Source organism: Hesperophylax consimilis, chromosome 3 (assembly GCF_061612785.1).
Source record: "Hesperophylax consimilis isolate HC1 chromosome 3, BYU_Hcon_1.0, whole genome shotgun sequence".
NCBI classification, from domain to species: Eukaryota; Metazoa; Arthropoda; class Insecta; order Trichoptera; family Limnephilidae; genus Hesperophylax; species Hesperophylax consimilis.
In genome coordinates, this window is record NC_142838.1 from 24,044,483 (window position 1) to 24,068,506 (window position 24,024).

The following is a 24,024-nucleotide window of genomic DNA, read 5'->3' on the forward strand; positions in this document are numbered from 1 at the left end:
CTTTTTTAAATGCAACAAAATGTATTTCATATGTCTTATCATGGCTAACTTGTAATAGACTTTTCTTAAACTATAGTAAAACATTTTACCTAACTTTTTATAAAAACAGTAAAAACAAACCTCCCAATAACCTTAAAATTAGACTACATAATGCTAACTGTAATAAAGTAACATGCACCTCTTGCTTTGAAATTGGAAAAATTGAAAAGATCAAATATTTGGGTATATATATTGACACAAATTTAAACTGGCAACCACAAATTAATAACACCGTTTCTAAATTAAGATATCTGACGTACATATTTTATAGACTTAAGGAAGTACTCAATGTTGACAAATTGAAAATGATTTATTTTTCTCTAGTGCAATCCTCAATTATGTACGGTATATTAGGATGGTGTGGCGCACTAGATACATTTATAAAACCACTACAAATAGTACAAAATCATATTATCAAGGTTATATATAATAAAAAGAGGACATTTTCGACTGATCAATTGTACAAGGAATCTCAACTATTCAATCTCCGTAAACTATTTTTACTTCAAAGCCTGAAATACGTCATGAAAAACCAAAATAAATTTCAAAAATATGAAACCAAAATCAACTTTAGAAGAAATCATGTATTTTATACCCCACAAACCAATACCAAACTAATGCAAACTCACAGTAGCTTTATTGGACCTCGCACTTTTAATCTACTACCAAAAAAAATTCAAATAACAACTAAACTAGCGCAATACCAAAAAGAATTAAAGTTGTGGCTGTACAATGCAAATGTTGAAGCATTATTCATTTAATTTTTTCTATTTTGTTTCTGTATAGTTATTATTATTTTATTTTGTGTTCTTTTAATTCATATATATTATCTTACAATCTTTATTTTTACTTTGATTTATTTTTAATATGCTCCTCTTGCACAATCTTTTAGAATAACTTTAATTATAATCCTACCGTTTTTCTTTATTATGCTTACTGTTTTTTATTTTATTTTTACTGTTATATATTTTTAGGTACAAAAATCTAATGTATTAAATTATATTACCCACGCACAGGCTGCGCCTTTGTGGGTTCCCTTTCATATTATTAAAAAACTTGTATTGTGAAATATGTAAATTGGGAAAAAATAAAGGAAAAAAAAAAAAAAAAATAATAATTTTACTAGAAAAAAGAGCACGATTTTATATCATAAACCTTACATAAAATATTATTCTTTAATTCAGTTAAATTATAATCAATTCACAACAATACTAATCAAAACATGTGAACACCTCAGCATAGATTCTCCTAATGAGGTGTTATATTAAATATGTACAGTACCTTCACACTTCACATACACATCATCCTTACTTAACATGTGAACACCTCAACATAGATTCTCCTAGTAAGGTGTTATACACTACATCATATCAAACATTTTCAGTACCTTCGCACTTCACATACACATCATCCTTACTTAATATGTGAACACCTCAGCATAGATTTTCCTAGTGAGGTGTTATACCCTACATTATATTAAAACAATTACAGTACCTTCATACTTCACATATACATCATCCTTACTTAACACTATATTACATTATACACGATCTATTTACATATTATAAAGGGAAATGTTTGTATTATATTGTTTAGGGGCGATTCTAGTTATTTTTTTATTTTTTTTCTTATAGTTAATTACTTGTATTCACTTGAAAATTATGTATTATGAACCTGAACTATTATTTTTTTCTCTTCTTCTTTCTCTTTTCTTTCCTTTCTTATCTTGTGTATATTTAAATGCATCTTTATGTGTACCAGAAATTATGTTATTTTTTTGTTGTTATCTAAACATTAAAAAAAACTTGTTGTCACGGTATTATGCAGTAAATCTTATAAAATATATATCATATAAAAGACCATTAGGGTGTTTATAATAATAAATTAAATACATAATTGAAATTTTAAATAAATAATTTTAATTTAAAAGAAAACTAACTAACTAAGACGGAGATGATGCAGTACCAGAGGCAGCTTAATTTTTTATAGAGCTTACAGGGAAGGAACAAGGAAGTATTCCGAATAAACTAGAAATATTTACATACAAGCTGACGTGCACCCGGAGCCGTGAAGGGACCCATGGGCATACTGAGTTTGGCGGGCCCTTTTGAAAACCATAAACCTACAGGAAAACAATAATTCACATTTTTCTATAATTTTATTGTAGGTGTTAGTGAAAGATGGTGTAATGCCGCCTAATCATGATTTGGAGATATTTAGATATTGAAAAGGTAAAAATACTTTGATAAATTAAAAATTGAATTGTACATTACACAATTTATGTATGAATATACTATTTTGCATTTGGAAAGGTCATATAAAAATTAAAGTACAGTTTTGTTTTTATGTGTATATTACCTACAAAGATATTTAAAAAGACATGAAAAATAATTGCAAATGCGTCACGTAATTCCTCAATAACCTCGGAGCCTGTGGAACCATTTCAGCCACAACTAGTAAAGTGACGAGAGAGGAATGGAAACTCTCACAAATGCACGGAAAAGCGCCGTAGGCGAAATTTTCTTTGAGGTATCCCCAATTAAGGAAGATGCTTTTGTGGTGTGGGTGTAGGGATTGAAATGTGAATTAATACATTCACAAACACACAGAAGAAGCGCCGCAGGCGAAAACTTTTCTGGATCGAACGGCAAACCAGTAAATTCTTTCGATTTTTGTCAGTCTCCCAACAATATTTAGACAAAAATCCCCCCCCCCTAACCTAATCGAACTACTAAGACAGTGATGATGTACAACCACATTACTCTGACTTAACACATGTTCCTTGCTTTTAAACACCCGTTCAACTCCCAAAGCAGTTTGTCAGCAAGTCAATTTTACGATACTAATTATATCACTAAAGCACAAATATAATGAGAAACCGTAATTTGGAAAATCGAGATAGAAGAATAATATTACAAGTGACCACAATACAAAGAATTAAAAAACACAAAAAGATACATAGATTTAACACAGGCAACGTACTCAAAGGCACACACACACTCATAACTCATTACATGCATAAAATCAATAGTAATAAAGTAAAGAGACATATAAATATTTAAAATCTTGATCTGTTATCCACTTTTGCAGCGTTTTTTGAAATTAGTAGTGTAATTTGATTCGCTTTTCATACGCATTGGCATCGTATTAATTACAGTAGGTACAAGAAAAGTGAATGTTCATTCACATTCATGCATCGTCTCGTACATACTCTTCTGTTATTCTGCCTCTATGAACATGCGATGTTTCCCCGACGTTTCGTTATACATTCTCCGTACACTCATAAGCAAAAAAAGACGAATATATGTAAGAATTAACTTTATCAGCCGGCGCGACGCCACCCGAAAATTCCAGATTTTATTATTCAACTTGCGATATAGAGGTCAAGTGTAAGAGGCATCAAAATTTTGATAAATGTTCAGACGATTTTAAAATCGGGCCAAAAACTCTAAAATTATACCTACTCATAATCACGAGGATGACAAATACAAAAATACCTACCCAACTGGATAATACAGGGGAAGAATATATTTATGGAAAAAGTAGTAGCAATTAGGAGGAATACGTAGCGCTAATGCGATTCAGTCAGTAGATTGCCAGTGAAGAGTCCCTGACGTTAGTCAATATTCGACATCCGATAAAATAGGACTCGAGTTTATGGTGGATGGTTTAGCCAGCCACCATAAACTCGTTAAACTAAATATGTAATTAATAATTACTCATGCAAAATACTCGGATTCCATGTGTAAATTTTTATTTGTTTTTTAACCCCCCGAAGCACTGCAACAATTCCGGTAATGTAATGTTCCGTCGCCGTGTCTGTGCAGTGTTTTATATCCTCCGAGCAATGGCGCGAATGCACAATTTATTCGTTCTTCAAAAAATAATTCTGCAGCGATAAAATAAGATAATCTAGTGGCCCTCCCGTAGCAAGTGTTATTTCGCTTGTTAGGGAGGGGTAGATACGATCATGCTGCGAGTCAGGGTTGCCAATAAATCAGTCGATTTTTGTCTGTCGGTCTTCAGAATATTTTTTTATTTCTTTAATAATTGCGGTTCCTCCTCTTCGCTGAACCACTGCTTTATCATCAGGACAGATATAGGTACGTAGGTACCTATGTACATCTTATTATGGTAGACTGTCCAAAACATTGGTTCAAGGAGATAAATAGGCTCAATATGACTATACCCCAAAAGTCAAAAGACATAAGGAAATGATGTGAAAACTCCAGAGGGGGACGAGACGCACGGTTTCTCGAAAAAGTGTTTTTGCGGACATGGTCTATTTATGAGAAAACTATTAGGTATTTTTCATGAAAAAAATTACATTCCTTCTAGATAAATGTAACAATAAGAAAAACAAAATTGGATTCCTAAAATTGAGGTTAAGTTACTGAAAAAAAATCTGAAACACGGAAATCGAGTTATTTGAAGGATTTACGGGTGTATTGTCAATTATTTTTATTTAATTTATAGATTTTTTTATTAACGTTTAAGATTATTACGGCACCAAGAAAAAAATCAAATTTAAGGTTTTAAAAACTAAAAAAAATCATGAAAAACAGAAATAGGTAATCTTTATTATTTTTATATGTATTTTATTTGTATCTTTTACACATTTTGTTAGTATGGGTAAATATTTGCATAAAGATAAGGTATAAGTACTAAAATGAAACGGAAACATTGAAAGCTATTTACCACGTGTGTATTTTGTTAATGAAAATGGTACTTTTCGTTAAAAAAATGTTTGCGCTCTCTGATATATTTGTAGCATTAAGAATAAAAATTGATCATCGAAATAATTTTTAGGTACGTAGGTACCTACGTACTAAAAACAAATCTGGAGCAATTGAAAAGTTATTGTGTTCAATTTTTATTTAATGTTTTGTTTCAAATATTTATTTATTTATTCGAAGGTAAGACCCTTCGCGCATAGAGCACCCCTAACTACGGAGGCAATTTAAATTCATTAAAATCCTATTCATATAAATAAAGACAACGGGGTTAAGTTCAATTGACGGCTACACCAAAACTAAATTTTAAAAAAAATTAATTTTAAATCATAATTTAATACCAGCTCTTAGAGAATTGGAGCTGTCAACACGGTAACCCACATTAGCACACACTTCATCACAATCTTCCATTACACTTCTGCCCTGATGATGGACACAGTAATGCTTTCCGAAACGTCGGCTAAATAAAGAGGTAGCACAACACGGCAAAACACCGCAAAATCAAATCACTATAATTTTTTTTAATTAAGTACTAGAATCAAGTTTGGCCCACGACTAGGTCCAAGCAAGTTGCATAAAAAATAACATTACAATCACATCAAGATAATCCTCAAAAATAATTTTCAATTATGAAAAGTGTCAATTTCATTATATCGTCAAAATTCGAGATATCCCATCGGTTCTATGGGATGAAGACAACGTGCAACGTGATGTTGTCAACTGGGATGCCAACTTCCACTGGGAGCCAGACATTTGTGTTTATCTTATAATTGTTTACACCTTAATAAATGTGTATATCTTACTCTTTATTTTCTTCTTAATAATTAGAAATTTGCTAATAAGAAATGCGTGTTCACCATGAATAAGTGCAAAAACAAGAAATGTAATCCTCATTCCGTCATAAATCATTTTTGGCAACCCTGTTTGGCTTGGTAGTACCTAAGCTGGAAGCCTTCCTTTACGACGCCCATGAAATGTATGGAGGGGGGCACGCGAGATATAAATTATAGCAGGAGAAATTAAATGCCTATTTAAAAATTCCTTTGGCGCCCGTTCTATAGCCGAAATTAAACCTGTCCCACCTTTTAATAAGTCATCTTTGTGTGCCCATATCGGGTAGGTACCTACTTTTTTCGTCCGGATTTTAAAAGAAGGTATTGTTACATTTTATTCGGGTTAGGGAAAAGATTAGACAGAGAGTTCAAGCAATGTCACTTAGGATTTGAAAAGTGAACAAGAATTTTTCTAATTAATCTTATAAGAATCTTATAGATATCGTCATCAAAAATATTAATTTTGTTTGTGCGTGTATCCTGCGTAACTGTAGTTCAATGAATTCTGGAACTCGATTTCTTTGATAGTAAGTGCCATTTTCAACATTGGAACTGATTTTGTGAAGAACATTGAAAATTGTAAACCAATGTGAAATAAGAAATTATTTTTTGCGACCATTGTTTATAACCCTTATGTACAAAATTGTAAACATTTCAATGTACCAAATATAAATATCCCATGGGCAAAATTATTTTTATAATTGTCATTTTCAAAATTGGAACTGATTTTGAACAGACTGTCCCGTGATTTCTAACGGGTCTGCGCTAGTTTTAGATAAAATAATATTAGTTTTTAATGTTCGTAAGTACGCAGGTGCCTACACTGGTGGAAAGATTTCAACAACAAACACGGATAATTTATCAAATGGTATCTCAATTGTGAATTTTATTTACATTTTTTTTACCTCGGATACTAAAAACATATTATATAACGTGAATAAGAATAACCTACCTTAGCAAACAACTTAATATTGCATATTCACATTTTCCTACTTTACAAGTGGTCAAAGGACGAACTAAAGACCTTTTTACTTAAATCCACCTTTTTATTTTTAAGTTTACGATTAATAATTATTTTTTACTTAAACGCGAACTTCCAATGTAATATAATACCATTGCAGTATATTCTTTTGAATTTTTGGGGATTTTTTCGCCATGAATTTGTTTTACTTGGTTATTTTGATATTTTTCATTTGAAATATATAATTTTTCAAAAATGGTTTTCAGATGTATACCTACTTATTATACACCCGGAAATTTGAAATATTATTTTATTTTTTAAGGATGGAAAATGGCTGTCTGCATCTATAGTTCAAAAAAATTTGCATGCGTTAAAAATTACTTGTATCTCTTATTATAGGCAAAGAGAATTTGTACATTTTGACCGGTCAGTGGCCGAGTTGACATCGCGTTTGGGTCCCACCCAGGCGTAGTGTGTTCAATTCCTCGGCTGGCTAAGTCCTCCATCACAACACAAACAACATTTTCAGCTTACTGTGGTGGTAGTAGGAGATTTTCAAATATTGTCAGATTATTAATGTTTGTCTTTCTTTTTAAAAATAAAGAAAATAAAAATTTCAGATTTAATAGATAATGCATACACAAGAAATGCCTTCAAAATTAAAGGAACGTCACCACTGACTTAGTACCTTTTGGTTTTAGCCCATTTAGCATGCGCTGTCCCTCTTACACTTGCCCGACATCATATAGTTTTCTTCTTTATTCTATATACCTATAGAATAAAGAAGAAAACTAGAAGTGTCTTCCACTTCTAGTTTTCTTGGAATGGAATCAAATGTGCCACTTACTTAACTACCTTTTGGTTCTAGACCATTTAGCACGCGGTCTGTCTCTTACAGTTGCCTGAAAGTGTATATCGCCATCTCATTTGAATTTCATAATCATGGTGAAACACAGTTTTGTATAGAAATATAGGCCCAAATTGGGCTCATATTTAGATCACGAAACACAAGGCACTTTTTGTGTTATTCTTTATTCCATGTCACCATCCCATTTGAATTTCATAATGAAAATATGATAGTTTTGCTTTGGAAATTTAAGGTCCGAGTGGCTCCTCTTTTGGATCACAAAACACGCCCACATCGCTTATCTTGTGTTTTTTTCTATAGAGATTTTGCAATACATTGTATGCATTATCCTTAAAAAATTTAAATAGTCTAAATTATTATCAGTTACATTCAGAGTTATTTAAATTGAATACTTAAAGTAATCAACATGGTTTCCTTTCTCATAATTAGTTATAATTTCAAGCAGGTAGTTTCTCCTCTCTATTCTGATAAGCAAAGTGTAATAAAGCAAGGTGGAGATAGTAAATAAGACATAAGATGTTAATTATATAATTATCTATTTAACAAGCACAACTAATAAAGCTACATGGTACACGGATAGACATTAATAAATAATATGTATTGAAATCTACAACCTATATAAGTATTGTTTTTAAAGCTAATCTATTTAGCTGCGACGATAACAATTTAACAATATTTTTCTAACGATCATAAGATTGATACCGATCATTTTTAAATTCGATGGTTCACTAAAACGCCAAGTGGTTTACTTGGAGAATCGCTATCATGTCATGGAAACATTAATACAGATCATTTTACAATTCAATGGTTCACTAGAGCGCCAAGCGGTTTACTTGTAGAATCGCCATCATGTCATGAAATCATTTCTTAAAACTATACATAAAGTAAAAAATAAAGTTAATCAAACTTCCAGAAGTCATCTTCTTCCACATCTGTTGGTGGAGTCTCTGCCTCTTTCAGGGAGGACAGTTTGAAACCAGTGCTCTCCATTTTAACTAGCTCAGGAATTTGTTTCTTAATAAGACCCTCTACTTCAATGCGATCCAATGTCTCTTGCACTTTGTCCTGGAGGGGTCCTTCGATGGCATCCGTTATCTGATATCTCAGCAAGTTAGGGAGAACATTGACAAGGAACTCGGCCACGTAATCCAAAGTTCCAGCACCATCACACCTGACTTGGATGTTGCCTATTTCCAACTGAAGATCTTTGAACTCGGGATGCTTCCTCGTGTCCATCGGCTGAGCAAGTATAACCCTGGCATTAATATACTCCACAGAGAATGAAGCAGTCCCTGCTCTGGTCATGAGCCCTCCCAAAACGATGATGTCCCATTGCGTCTGGCCTTGCAACCTCTGGGTGCCAATTTCAAAATCAGCTATGACGGAATTGTTTTGCATGGACAAACTAATGTTTCCCACACGATAAAATGATGAAATTCCCATAATCCAAGTGTTAGCCAGATTGGCTCTGAAAACTCCTGTATGTTGTTTGAAATCTTTCACAAAGAAAGGATCAAATCCCATCCCTCGAACTTTCTGCCTCAGATCCGATATGACCATATCAAGAGGAGAAATAGAATTAGGGAACCGCAAATCACCCGATACCTTATCAATGTTGTTATTAATCTCTGTTCTTATTGTTGTATAAGCTTCCTTAAGAACAAATGGTTTAATTGAGTCAAATAGGAAAGTTCCTACTGAATTAAGGATGCCTTGGAAAATAGAGCCCATGAATCCCATGTTCTCAAAATTCATGGCTATTTTGCCAAATGTCAAGTCCATGTTGATATCTTGGGCTTGGAGTCTCCCATCCCTTTCTACGCCGAGGTTGGCAAGTCCGGACACAAAGATGTCGGTTAAATCAACAGTGAAAGGGCCCTGTGACCTACTCAGCCACGTTGACATGGTATAATTACCCAGGATCTGTAGTCGGTCTATCGTGAGGGCACCGTTGACCTGAAAACATTATAAAATCATTTAGAATGTTACATCAACTTAATTATTGCGGTCAATGGAATAGAATAGAATAGAAAATAGTATAGTGAATGGAGTAAAAGAAAATGAATTTTCAAAAAGCATCTTGAGATTTATGGTAAGCTGCAGCTATAACTGCCTCTGGGAGATGTGCTAAACAACATAAAATTAGAAATCGATACAATATCAGATCTGTCACAAAACTTAGTTTTCCCTTAAACATAAAAAACACTAGACATGCCATAGTATGATTATCATCTCGATGAGCTGGAGGAAAACCACATGACAATCATTTTGGCGCCAGTAGAGCTCCACCATATTGTGACTAAACTATGACGTCATTCGTACATTGTCTGCCGTCGAGTGAACATTGAAATAACCAGACCTTGTGCAGAAAAGTAAAGTTCACTAAAGGGAGGCAACCACAGACATAAGAATTAATAGACGAGAAGATAATGGCGAGGGGTAAAATCAACTGTTGAAGAACGAAGGGAGTAAGGCTGACTGTGATTCGTCAATAAATCAATCTGACAGTAAATAGGCATCTCGCATTATAATATCACCATTTACTTCTTAAAAGTAAAATCTGCTTTTGAATGAATAGACATTTTTACATGGGAGCGCAAATTACTCGCCACGTTATGAACAAATTTGCGAAGTCCAAATTCGGCAAAAAAATTCGGTTCTATTTTCAGAGTCGAATATTTCGTTTAAGTATTTAGTTAAGACACTTTTATAAATGTTCATAATTTACTTCCCAGCAACCAACCAGCTTTGTGTTTCGCGTCCAGACGTTTCTCGATGTGATAGTAACAACTGATTCATATTATACGATGTGAATATGCTTAAAATAAAGTAAAATAATGCTTATATATGGAATGTAATACGACAATTGGGTTTATTCTCTTTTTCACATCTATTTTTACAAGTTTTCATAGTACAAGTCAACATTTTGCCGTGTTATTTCGTAAAATGAACCGATGATGCCTCGACCATAGTTCGCACAAGAATGATGACGTCACGTTTTCAAATTTCACTTGAGGCCATACGCGAGCACAGCCGGCTCAAATGGAACCGGTATGGGGAGTGGGGATAATACGCTTTTAATCACTTAGGGCAGGTCTACTAATATTCATATGTCTATGGAGGCAACGGTTTGCAGGACTTTTCTGCGTAGGGTTTGAATGTACGTTTTTAAGCTAACCGACTAATCATCGGGTTGCATAGTGAATCAGGAATTTGCCTTGTGCACTTTAATAAAATACACAATAATTTTTGCTTTTGCTTTCATATCGTTATGTATTCCTCCTTGATATTGTATAATTTATGTTACTTAATTTCAATATTTCTTAATCTTAACAGGTGGATCACCAATGGGTCTCTGGAGAACATGCGAGCATTCTAATATGATCCTTATTAGAAAAATTTTGAGATGCGATTTTGACCTTAATGCTTTGAATATACGAAATAAAACAGTGCGTTAACATTGTTTTTAGACTACCGTTTATCACCGGCTCTAGAACTAGGTGCAAGTAATGTACCTGCTATGTATTATTTTATTTAAATGAGGTGTGAAATAATTCACATAAATTAATTAAAAGAGAGGATTGTATTATTATTGTTATTACGATAGGAATTTTTGTGTGACAATCCTAAATATATTTCATTAAAAACAAAGAAATTTACTCAGCGTGCATGTGTTTATTATTGCAGTTAGTAAATTATAACTCATACTGTAACAAAATATTCGATTTTGGAAACAAGCGGAACTTTGTCGCGAGATTTGTAAATTTGCGATAACGTTTATTACTGCTACTAACAATTTGCGTCATTTATTGATCAGTCATTGAAAGGGTGACACCTACGCCACCTCCCCGCTCAGTTTGTTCCCGTCACCCTTATCGGCATGTATATGGTTTCTCATGTCTATGGTTTTACAATAAATTCTACTTTTAAAGAAAGCTGCATATCTGAATTAGTTAAATTTGAGAATGTATCAAAATATTCATTACCTCCATTGATGCAATCTCAGATTTGACATAAGCAATCTTAAACTTGCTCAATCCATACACATTCATGTTTTTGAAGTTCATCACCGCAACGGAAAAACTGTGTTTCATGTCCGGAATGGACTTTGGATCTGGAATTTTAGCTCCGGGAATTCCCACAGGATCTTCTTGTTTGTAGTGCTCCAAAATAGCCAGGATTTGATCCCGGAGCTCACTTTCGCCTTTCTTAAGCAACTGCTCTTCAGTGGACAATTGCACATCCTGGCCTGCAATAACCAAAAGTAAATTTTCTTTGAGAAACAATGAGGGACTACTTACTAAACCTTTCAGATATTGAAGAGGAAATTATGGACAGAAAATCAAAAGAATGGAGGCATTTTTGAGGAGAGGAAGGAGTTAATATATATCTTGATGAGACCCATCTTGTAGGAGGGAGGGAACACACAGGGCTGTTGAACTCAAGAACGGGTCGTTTAAACCAGTGGTCTCCAACCTTTGTGTCGCCGCGGACCGGTCAACGTCTGAAAATTTTACCGCGGCCCGCTGAGGGTGGTTAAATTAAACGTTAATATTCTAGAACGTCATGTGTCAGCACGGATCGTGCGGAGTTTTTTACTTCAACGATATTGTGTCGGCGGTAACTTAGCGTAAAGATGTTTTCAACAGAATAAGTTTTTTTTCACGGCCCGGTACCATTTGCTCTACGGACCTGGGGGCGTACTCTGTATTTTTCGGGTTAATAAAACAGTAAGTTCGTGGTTTAACATTTCCTTGCCGGTGCTATCAACTGAGTGAACATCGTCTCTAATTAATAAAATATCTCTCTAAATACACTAAGCAAAGAGTTCAAATTATAGGTATTCCTCCGCAATACATGTAAGTATTGCATTAAGTAATTACAATATATAAATATTTACCGAGTGTATAGCACCAGAGGACGAGGAATTATTGAACACCGTAAGGGATGGGTTAATACGCGTTTGTGAAGTGACTAAACCGGCGGCAGGAATGTTTCGAAAGATACAGAGTAGGCCCCCTGTACCGGTCCGCGCACGGGGGTTGGGGACCACTGGTTTAAACGACCCACTCTCATGTGACAAATGTCAACTGTGTACTATTGCTAGGCGCGAGTTCGACGTGTTTCCCGACTATGCACCGGTGCTGAAGGGATCAATGAGACTAGTTCCTCGGAGCGACTTCCATTGAAATATCAGTAGAAGGACAGCATTCGAACCTGACGCCTGTACTCGAAAGATTTCAATCCATTTGTTAAGATAGGGGAATCTACGAAACGGGCCTCACGAGTAATTTTTTTCCAATATGCATACATTTTTATCATTGTTTGGTATGAAATACTGTGAATGTAAGATTTTTAACAACAAAAAACATTTTAACGCATTCTATTTTAAAACCTGTACATCTTTATACCTACAAGCATTTTTAAGATGTGTAATATTATGAGAAGTCTCTGTTTATATGATTCTTTCAAAATGGAAATTAAAACAAAACAAAAAAAATTAAATAACAGAAAAAAAATTCATTTAGATCAAATTAGATATTTTAGCTCAATTGGTTTACGTTGCATTAGCAGTATGTATTAATTGTACTTTGGAACTTCCTTATAATAATAATAAATTAGCTGTGTTTTGATTATTACTTAGATTATGACGTATGTGACATCACATGTTGTGCGAAAAAACATGTTTGTAGGCTATCTCACATTTATTAAACACAATAAAAAGATCTTCAATAACTTAAAATTTTAGGGGAATATATTCACAAACAAAAAGCAACTCACATCACATGTTCATTACATTATTTATAAGTAATATAAGCAAAGATTCCAAAGTTACAACAAATTTATCAACACTTTTGCATTAGATCACAGAAAAGAACTTTTGCATGTGTAGGATATTCCTTTAAATTCCCTTATATTAAAATCGACTTTAAAATGTGTACATACTAAGGATTCAATTCAAATAAGGACACAATCTAAAAAATATAAGAACTATGTATCAAGAAACTCATTTTCTTGAATCACACAACACTTCACAAAATTGGCCACAAGAGCCGAATATTCACAAAACCAAAACAGAATAAGGACAATACTGAATCAATGTAAAGGTATTTTGAACACTCACTTTCTATGGCACAGGCAATTGAACAATAAATGATGACAAAGCACCAAGTTAGACTGAATGCTCCCATGACTGAACAGTGGTACAACTTAATTGAATGCAGGTCAGAACGGATGTGGAATGTCGACTGTCTGCCCGGGTCAAAGGTTACGCTCTTATCTCTGCTCAATTTTATCTCCTAACCATTCATCAGAAAGAATAACAACTAGCTCTTAAGGGTAATTTATCTTTATTTAATATTCATGTGTAAATTGACATCATTCCAGTAATAATTAACATTATCAGTCCCTATCACTCACTAACACAATAAGGTAGCCAAAACATTCACAAGTTGTACGTTAGTAGTTTTAGTTTACAAAGCTCACATTTCTTAAAAATAACTTTTTGTTATATATATTATGTTTTATTAAAATAATATTCACCAAACCAAATAATTACATAATATAATTATTAACCTTACAATACTGTGACATAGCATTCATTATGCAATCAATTGACAAGTTGAATTAACAGTCTATGACAAATGTTCCATTGATATTAGACTAGATAATAAAACATTAATTTGTAGGTTCTCGTGTGTTTTACACCCAGCTTACTGTCAAGATTTTGCAATAGGATAACATCGCCCCTCGTCCCATTGAGTCAGTAAGGATAAGGAATCAACGAAAAACTAAGACCCTGCATAGAAAAGTAAAGTTCTTTACGGTTTACAACGTGGCTATTGTGGGACTTTTCTGTGCAGGGTCTTCAGTTTATGTCGATTCCTTACCTTTACTGATCCAATGGGACGACGGGCTTATTCTGACAATTCTATTGACAAGAAAGGAAACCAAATAAATTAATATAATATCAAAAAAAAAACTTTTTGACGGCTTGTGTCTTTGGTACTATTGAAACTACATGAAATTCCATTGTAGGAAGAATAAAAATAATTCGGTACGTATAGTTTAGGTTAGATGAAACTAAGTTTGGATAATATTTAAATTTGTAATGAAACCGGGTTGGGTTAGTAATGTTTGGTTTGGTAGGGAAATTAATTGGGATAGGATAGTTTGGATTGGCGGAGAAATTATTGATTAGGTTATTATAGTTTTAGCTTGATATGGAAATTAGTGATGAAACTTGGTTTGGTTACGATAGTTTAGGTTAGTAGGGAAATTAATAATTTGGTGATAATAACTATGTTAAATAAAGATAGTATAAGTTGGCAGGGACACGAAAGTTTAAACAAGTGATAAAGTAAGTTTATATTACACTTTATTAACTTTGTACACAATAAAAAATGTTTCAAATGATATTCCTTGCAAGTAGAGGACAATGGCCAACATAATGTTAACACCCTATTGTCAGATCGCAAAAACTGTCACATAGTTTGGCGTATAACACACAAGTACCTACTCCTCTATTTGTACCGGCACTCAAAATACAGAGTTATGATTAAACAATAATTCCATGAAGATAATTGCGACTTTGGTATTTTGTTACCAGCCTATAATTTTAATTTACAATTAAAAATCTTATGGGTAGTTTAGACCAATTTAAGTATAGCCATCTTCAAGTATTGCCAGTTTTTTTTATCTGATAATATAAAATTGATATTAGATAAAAAATATTTTGAAACAACTCCCAAGTATTAAAATTCATGATCATCATCACGTTGCCATTTTTTTGTTTATAAATAGTTACTTATATGCGATTTGGGTAAAAAAAATTATAGATTGATTCATCTTTTTAATTTCCCAAATGAAATTAAAACAACAGACTTGTTGATAAAATTTTAATTCAAATTAACGCAACTCACAATCTGACATAACACACAAATAATTTAGGGAAAGTTGGATAAAAAAAGTCACACAGCTAATAAAAGCTGCAAATTGCAATAAAACTAGTTCCTAGATATAACAATTTTATAAAATTCACCACTCGTCACATCAGTATATTAACACCTTTTATTACATAATACATTACCTTCATTAACGTACAATACCTGTATTATTTGCAAGCAATATCCTGAAATAATAAATAAATATATCAAAAATAATGGTACATGTATACATTCCCCGCGCTTTCCATTTGCAATACGCATATTGTCATTACACTTCGTACAGATTGACAGCGCAAAATCAGTTAACATTTTTCAAATCAAAAATCCTACAAAAACAGACATATAAACGAAACAAAACAAAAAAAAAACACAATAACTTAATCTAAAAAAGGGTATCAAGGTCAAAAAAAAAGTGTAAAGTCCATCCGATATAAAACTATTTACAAACACAAATAATGAAATTATAACAAGTGTTAAATTTCACTGCAAGTTCACAGTAAGTATTAGTCCATTACGCAATAAGGTCGGTGCAAAACCAACGTAAAGCATCACTGATGTTGTTATCACAGGATTTCACTATGTCTTTTTTGGTGCCCTGTTCACTTTATCAGGGTGGCGGCTCGAGCCAGTTCAGGGTACTTGGAGACCTTGCCGTGTTTGGAAGAGCTGTACTTCTCGGAGACGGCTTTGTAGCGGCTGCTCTCCGCCACACTCAACACTCCGGCCAGCTTCTTTATCAGCGGAGATAGTGCTCTGTACGTGTAGCCAGAGTAGTAGGCTAGAGTTGAGGTCCAGCAGGATCGCGGAGACATGTTGGGGGATATAAGCGACACGGAGAGGCAGACTGCTGCCGACGCTATCTCTGAAGGTCGGTAGTGAGCCATGGTGTAGTCTACCAAGGATAGGTCCACCAGGTACTTGGCCAGGTAGTGCTCCCGCGTTGTTCCACTAGCAGCTTTAATCAACCTGGAAAATACCAAAATAGAGAATAAAACACCAAAGCAATAATCAGACTATTATATATAGCACCTCAAGTGCGCTTAACACTTATGTAATCGTAGGTTGTACGTAGTTTGTTTAACAATTTATGATATGTAATATTAATTATTATTTTGTTAACCTCTGGAAAACCGTTCGTGCACCAGTGACAAGAATTTTTTCCCACCGACAAACCGTTCATGCGCTGCCGGCATTAGAATTTTGCCCTAGCTGGAATTTTTTGATATGCGATTTAAACCTTTACGCCATGAGAAAGTGCATACATTTTTTTAACAGAATCTCTTGCACATGAAACACTGAGTTCATTTTTGATTTCCCTAAAAAAGAGTCTGGTGTTCCAAAGGTTGAAGAATACTAACATTTGGTCGTACTTTGCCACTTAAACTGAATTATAGCAATAGCAGTAACTATTCCTTTGAAGATTGCAAAACAACAACAAAAACTGTGGTACAAAACCATGTGGTTGGTAATGTAGCAAAAGCAGAGGTTGATAAAGAGATGAAATTGGTTGAGGACCTGAAAAGAACTGCCGGCTTCGGATGGCTGAGAGCTGCCACATATCAGCCAAACTGGACAAATTTCAAAGCTGGACGCCAGAATTTTTGTTAAGAAGAAGCAATTCAAAAGCTCCAGTATAGAAAGTATGTCTAAATCATTCTCCTCAGTATTGCCCAGGTGAAAACCAACTATTCAGAATCGAAAGGTTAATTGAAACAGCTTTAGTCGTGTTTGGTAACAGGATATCCCCTTCCTTCCCCACTCCCATTAGCCTCACAAAATACGCCAATTGGGAAGTCATAGTTCTATCATTATTATCTATTATTATTATCTGTAATAGTTCTGTCACAAAATACCATAATAATTACAAGATAGCATTTATATAGCGCAGTTTAGTGTCATTTCACTTCAAGGATATCATAATTCAGTCATCCCACTGTTAAGTATTGTGTATTACCTTCTCACAAAATGCAAAGGTAGCGGCCTTCCAAGGGAGAAATCCAAGGAAACGAGGATGGACCTCTCGCACTTCAAGATCTCTCTCTTGGTGTAGGTGTTGTCAGTGATGTAGACATAGTCAGTTATCTCCGGGGGGAACATCTCTTCGTATTTGCTAGCTATAAACATGGCTGTGATGCCCACTAATTGAATCTGTACTCGTTCTATTGTCTTCACATTCTGAAAGGATAACAAACAAAATTGAGTCAAATTGAGATGAATTCAGCAAAAATAATTCTCACATAAATACATAGAATAAATATAATTTTTATTCGAGGACTCGTTGGGGTGGTGGACGGTGGTGAGTCTGTATCTTTGGTTTTAAATAAGTCGCGTGTGACGTACATAACACACTCACCCTCCAGGCGACCTTTTTAACGTGCGTTAGCCAACAGACGTTAGCAAAAGAATACAGACCCAGCCCCGTTGAGTATCCTTAAATATTCCCATGGGTGAAAGTTGGACGCCGTATTCTACGGAAACTTATACCTAAACTAAAAAGTATATTTTAAAAACATTTGTACATGTTTACATATTACAAAATCATGTAACTAGTCATCATTATGCCGGCATTCTTTTCAACTCATTTTAAAATGCTATTACAGAAATAATAATAATAATAGCATTTAAAAATGTCAATTTAGTATGTAATATAAATATATAAATGTAATTCAACCGAGTTCCCACCAAGGCGTCATGTGTTCAATTCCTCGGCTGGCTAAGTCCTCCATCACAACATGAGAAATATTTTCCACTTACCGTGGTGGAAGGAGGAAATTTTTAAATGTTGTCAGGTTATTCGTAACCCGGGTAAGTTTGTCTTTCTTTTAACAAAAAAAAAAGTACTTTATCGTTTTTTTGAATTGTTCCCACAATCGGTTCCAATTTTGAAAATGACACATAACTTGAAAGCAAATCAAATTTGTAATTTTATTGACCCGGAGTTACTAGTATTTTAGAAAACATAATATCAAACTGCCATGCTGAAGTTAAATTACATTTAACTAACTATCCACCACGCCGTTTCTCTACAGGGGTAGGCAGAGAGGACGGACCACCAAACAACTCGGTTTTGGCACACACTCCTTGCCTCATTCACATTCATACATCGTCTCATACATACTCTTCTATTATTCTGACTCTTGACATGGCCCGACTCAAGTACCTGATTCACTTGGTCGTGTCATGTCTTCCTCGGGCGTCCCCGACTTCTGCTACCATTCACATTTGCATTGTATATTCTCCTTACACTCCTTTCTTCGCTCATTCGCTCTGCATGCCCAAACCATCTAAGCATCCCTTTTTTGATCTCACTACACTCCTTTCTTCGCTCATTCGCTCTACATGCCCAAACCATCTAAACATCCTTTTCTTGATCTTACTCATTACGCTTACATTTAATATTAGGATAATTCCTGAAATCTTCGAGTCGGCCTTCAAATAAAAGGGCGAGCGGTACCTAAGCCAACTACTAATCAATTGGTCTTTACAAAACTTCTTATCAGGTCCGTGAGAGGAAGCTGACAATATTTTATTCTTCAATATGTTGGACCAGATCCTGTTCCATGAATTTTCATTCAGACCAAGAACATTCCCACACCTACTGGTATAAGTTAGTATAAGAGTATTTTTGAAGTGAGTTGTGCATATTCGAGTTTTGACCTATGATTTAACGGGGATGATAGTGGGTAATTTAATTTGAATTACCTGCAGATAGCGGTCAATGATAGCAACAGTTAAGTGCAGAGTTTCCAGCAGGAGGTTAAACTGCGTATGCACCTGCACCAGCCAGTCTATCAGCATCGCTCGCATCTTAGGGGTCATGTACATCTGAAAACACAATACAATGACGTTTCATAATATTGACAGGAGGTCAAGGGTTCACAGAGCGTGCACGAGTAAATTTAATGTAATTAATTTGTGTTGTTTCACTATTAATTCATTTAAAATAACATAATCTAGCATATCCGACTCGTTCCAGAGTGGAAAATACTATGCCATACTCTCATTGGCTCCAGACGGTTGCGAGCAGTTATGACTCTTGTGCAGCATTCATAACAAAAAAAATATATACATATTAACGAGTCAAACGCCGATTGTGCTTCAGAGATGTTTATTTTTACAAATAAAATTGCCAATTTCTCTTAATTATTATTATTAACCTTAAGGCCACGTCCGCACAGGCAGGCGGCTTGCTTAGCGCCTAGAGTCTAGCGAGTCACCTAGCGAGTAGCTTAGTAAAACAAACGTTCTAGAACACTCGCGACTGGCCGCACTGCGCGCTTGGCGTCTAGCTAGTCGCTATGCTAGTCGCTTTGCGGGTATCGAAGTGAACGAACGTGTTGGTTTTTTGTCACTAGGCGCGAGGCATTTTTGAAGAGAAAAATGGACGAAATATTAATTGCATCTGTTTTTAAAAGAGAACCTCTGTGGAATCCAGCTAATGAACTACATAAAAAATGTAGTTGTCTTAAAAAAAAAAAAAAATAATTATGTCATAATTTTTTTTTACAATGAGACGTTAATTATGGTTATGGCGTTGGATAATGTATACTAAGAAGTATATCAAATGATTCTCTGGGCTGGACTGGTAAAATTTTTCGTCAAAATTACGCAATTGTTTATACAGAACATTAAACTGCCCATGACTTGACCGTGACTTATTTATGTCATGAACCCAACATGATGGATAAGGCCGTGAAATGGTATATTTTAAAGATGAATTTCTGTAAGTAGCAGTTTTAGAGCTATTTTTAAAAGTGACATCTCGTCAACTAGACGACAAGCAAATGACCAAGACACCTAGCGACCCACCACGCAAACCACCTTCAGTGCGGACACCGTGTATCCTAGCAAGTAGCCAGAATGCAAGCCACTAGGCTCTAGGCGCTAAGCAAGCCGCCTGCCTGTGCGGACGTGGCCTAATGCTTTGAAAGCTGTACAGAGGACAAAATCAGAATCACCTATGCTAATAACATTGTAGATAAGACTTATTTCACTCTCACTCTCTGACAGTCTAGAATACATTTTATCCGTGCATGTCACAATTCATTTTCGTTCAACGGCGTCCCAAAAATGAAAATATTTAAATTTTCAAAGGAGTATTAAGGTTTAGTATTTCTTTGAAAACACCTTTTTATTATTGTTTTTCGTGTGGGTATTTATTCGGGTTTATGTCGTAATAATAAAAAACTCATTTCTAGCAGCATTCAAATTATTAAATAGATAAAAGGAAAGATGAAGCACATACTAGTTTTTTTTTAATGGTTCAGGAAATTATGTATAATATTTATAATGTTAAGCAAATATAATATATACCAGTGAACACCGCAATGCTTCACTTCTGCTAATGTCTTTATCGGGCGTCTCCGACTTCATCTGCCATTCATTACTGTATACCACAATGTTACTGTATACCACAATGTTACTGTATACCACAATGTTATTGTATACCACAATGTTACTGTTAAAAAACTATCGGTTTTAATTCCACTCCATATCTTATTCCGGTACAGAGATATAGCGTTTTAGTCTAGGGTCCCGATGCAACGAACCCTACATCATCGAGTACACAGATGAAACCGTTTTGTATTGAGAATAGACATTTAGTAAGCCTTAAAAAAGTAATAAGAACAAAGTTTGAAATTTTCAGCAACATCCGAATAAATACAAACATACGCAGGTTGAATTTTTAAAGATAATATTTATAATATTTGCAAATCTAAAGATTATTTATTGACACAATACAAAAATGGACAGTCGGAAGAGAGGGAAAAGCCTATTCTATAACACAAATTGGTAATCAACTGACCAAGCTCAAATAAACCAAAATTATATTTTGTTAATATTTCATACCTGTCCATCGAGATGTTGAGGCTGGATGGGAAACTTGGTCTCCAAATCTCTGAGGTAAGAATAGATATCTTTAATATAGATTGCCATGAGGATAGGATTCTTCTCTTCCCCAGCATCAATGTCTTCCACCCCATCTAGCAACTCGGTTGAATACGAATCCTTCTTGGACGAGGAATCCGAGTCTTCACTTCTGACCTCCAGATCTTCCGTCACCTCCGAAGAAACCTTCTTCGCTTGAATTTCTGGGTCAACTTTTACAGTTATAGGTCTAAGTTTTCTTTCCTTCTCTTTTGGTATCAGGTTTTCTTTGGAGTCAGTCTTTTTGATATTGGCACTAGATATCTGAAATAAAAAATGTAGTTTTTAGAAAGAGAATTTTTAGAAAAATCAACACATAATAAAATAAACTACTAGTCCCAATGAAGGCTAGTATGTACGTCATCGACGATCATCCTTTTTCTTCTCACACGACTTGTACGAAAACAAAAAGACAGATGATACTAGAACGATGACATCGCCTACAACCTCTCACTGGGACCAGGATATTAATATGTGTTGACATACATCTGGGGTGGTGAATGTGTAAAGATTCAATAATTGCAACGCATTTGAAGAAATTAGAGAAATGAAGATTCACAAGGAATGCAAATTCAAAGGATTTAGAAATAGAAGCTTGGGTGATTTGAAAATATACATTAGATTAAGCAAGAAAGCAATATCAGTGTAAGTCCAAAATATATCTGATAAGGTGAAGAATGAACAGTGAGACATTACAGAGGTGAGTTGTGTTTCATCCTCCTTGCTCAGGAGCAATGGAATTGTTTTAAATTTTAATATTAAAATTTTTAATTTTTTATATTCATCGATATATTTTACCTTTGTTAGTATTTCACAAAGTTCATAAAACATTTTGCAAAGATTGATTTACAAAAACAGAAGATTTTAATTTGAAATAAGATTAAATGAACCAATTTGCAATTACTTTGGTTTGTTTCAAGCGAGCCGTGATGACGCCAGCTTTTGCAGCCAGGGTTATGGTACTCTCCTCTCTCCGGAACACTTTCTGACTGTTCTCATTCGAAACCACTGCAGTGGTGATGGGTGCCTTGACTGGTAGTCTCGTGTCAACCTTGGCTTGGACATTTTTATAGCTGAAATTGAAGAAATTCACATTGAATTTTAGGACTTCGCCGTAATTAGGTACATAATGATTTACAGGAAATTTCAAATTTGTAAAAAAGGAAGGCTTGGGTATTAACTGCAGGTGTAATTGGAGAAATTAACATAAAATTAGGCCTTCACTATAATTACATTAATTTTCACATGGAAATGGCTTAGATTTCGTAAAAACAAGCTCGTCTTGTTTGATACAGAAATGCACCTATAGTTTCACCATATTTATACATCAGGGCTGGCTCTGAACCAAACGGCGCCTGGCACCAGTAAAAACCTTAAGAGCGCCGTATTGGGTGTTACGTATGGTATGTTTACGTATACGTACGGCCAGGGCAACAGAAAAACTTCAAACTTTTATCCAGCAATACAATTCAATAGTAGATATTTTTTGAAAAATGGACATGGCGAACAGAAGGATATAATTTTTTATTAGTGTGAAATTTTTTTGGCCAATTTGAACATTTTGATCGGCAGTTTGCTGTTATTATACCAACAACACTTCGTAGAATTATTTTTAGAAACGGATAAACTGTATCTAAACAAAAAATACAGCTGTATTCTGTCGATAGATTGACAATGAACCGTAAATTGTTACCTGCGAAGAGGCTGCCTGACTCCGGCAGCTTTCTTGTCTTTCTCAACTGCTTCTTGGCTCTTTCCAATGAGTGAAGGCTGAACTCTGAGGTTGCAAATATCACCCAACACATTCCTTCTCGTTGGGATTATCTGCAGACCGCCTTTGAGACTTTGTGTTTTCGCCTTGTTGGCGAAAATATTCTCCTGTCCGTTGAGTACCTAGAAAATACACGAATACATTTAAAAGAGTGTGACAATAATACAAGAAAAATAACGTTCAAACAAAATAATCAAACTTACATTGACGTTAACTCTGTTTTTGTACTCCATCTTGAAATATTTTTAGAATTCACACAACTTTAAGTCTGTTCTGGTTGTCTTGTCGTGTTTAATAAAAGAGTAGTTTCCGTATACAGTTTAGATTATTAAATAAAAGTCAACTGCCAGCCATGCAAAGAAGATTTGCAAGCAGAAATGAGACACCGAACAAACAGTGGACCACTTCGCAACGGATATAATTTCAAACGAACATATGGTATAACGGTCACCAATCGTAGACTCGGATTTGTTTATTCACGTCTCCCATTGGCTGTGTTTGAAATCTTAACCATAGAGTACTGTTTACTTATTTAAAATTTTGGTTAGCATTTTAGCAACGAAATTTCGGTTTCGGAATAATTTATTATTTATTGAATTTAAATCTTTATTGGGTTAGGTCGATTTGTTACTTGTTATCGATTTTCTTTGGAGTTAATATAGAGTAGAGCAAAAGAGTGATTGGTTTATTTATGGAGTAGAGTATTTTTATTTGTGTGTTCTTAATCAGTTTTTTGGTGTAATTTTTTTTTAAAGTGTACTTGCTTTGAAAAAATTAGCACTAACATATTTTTAAATGAAGTACATCGCGTTTCAAGTCTTTAATTTTCACTTATTTTGTGGGACATAGTGCAAAAAATTAATAGATGATGGGAATCAGAAGTGAACTTCAAACAAATTCTTCACAATTGTTTTATGGTGTGCGTTTGAAGCATATAAAGCTTCA

General features: G+C 34.4%; 2 protein-coding genes across 2 annotated transcripts; both read right to left on the minus strand.

Annotated features, from left to right (window-relative positions):
- Positions 1-7,957: 7,957 nt before the first annotated feature.
- On the minus strand, positions 7,958-13,695 carry LOC149425138 (uncharacterized). The gene is made up of 3 exons (XM_089650979.1): positions 13,559-13,695; positions 11,421-11,683; positions 7,958-9,390 (listed from the first exon to the last, which is right to left on the minus strand). Exons 1-3 carry the CDS (start codon positions 13,623-13,625, stop codon positions 8,332-8,334), a joined length of 1,389 nt encoding a protein of 462 aa, XP_089507105.1. The 5' UTR covers positions 13,626-13,695; the 3' UTR covers positions 7,958-8,331.
- A 111-nt stretch (positions 13,696-13,806) lies between these two features.
- CycB (Cyclin B) lies at positions 13,807-23,392 on the minus strand. Its single transcript, XM_089650980.1, has 7 exons — positions 23,283-23,392; positions 23,002-23,201; positions 22,213-22,381; positions 21,231-21,572; positions 19,083-19,205; positions 17,335-17,555; positions 13,807-16,346 (listed from the first exon to the last, which is right to left on the minus strand). The coding sequence occupies exons 1-7, from the start codon at positions 23,310-23,312 to the stop codon at positions 15,980-15,982; spliced, it is 1,452 nt and encodes a 483-aa protein (XP_089507106.1). The 5' UTR covers positions 23,313-23,392; the 3' UTR covers positions 13,807-15,979.
- Positions 23,393-24,024: the final 632 nt, after the last annotated feature.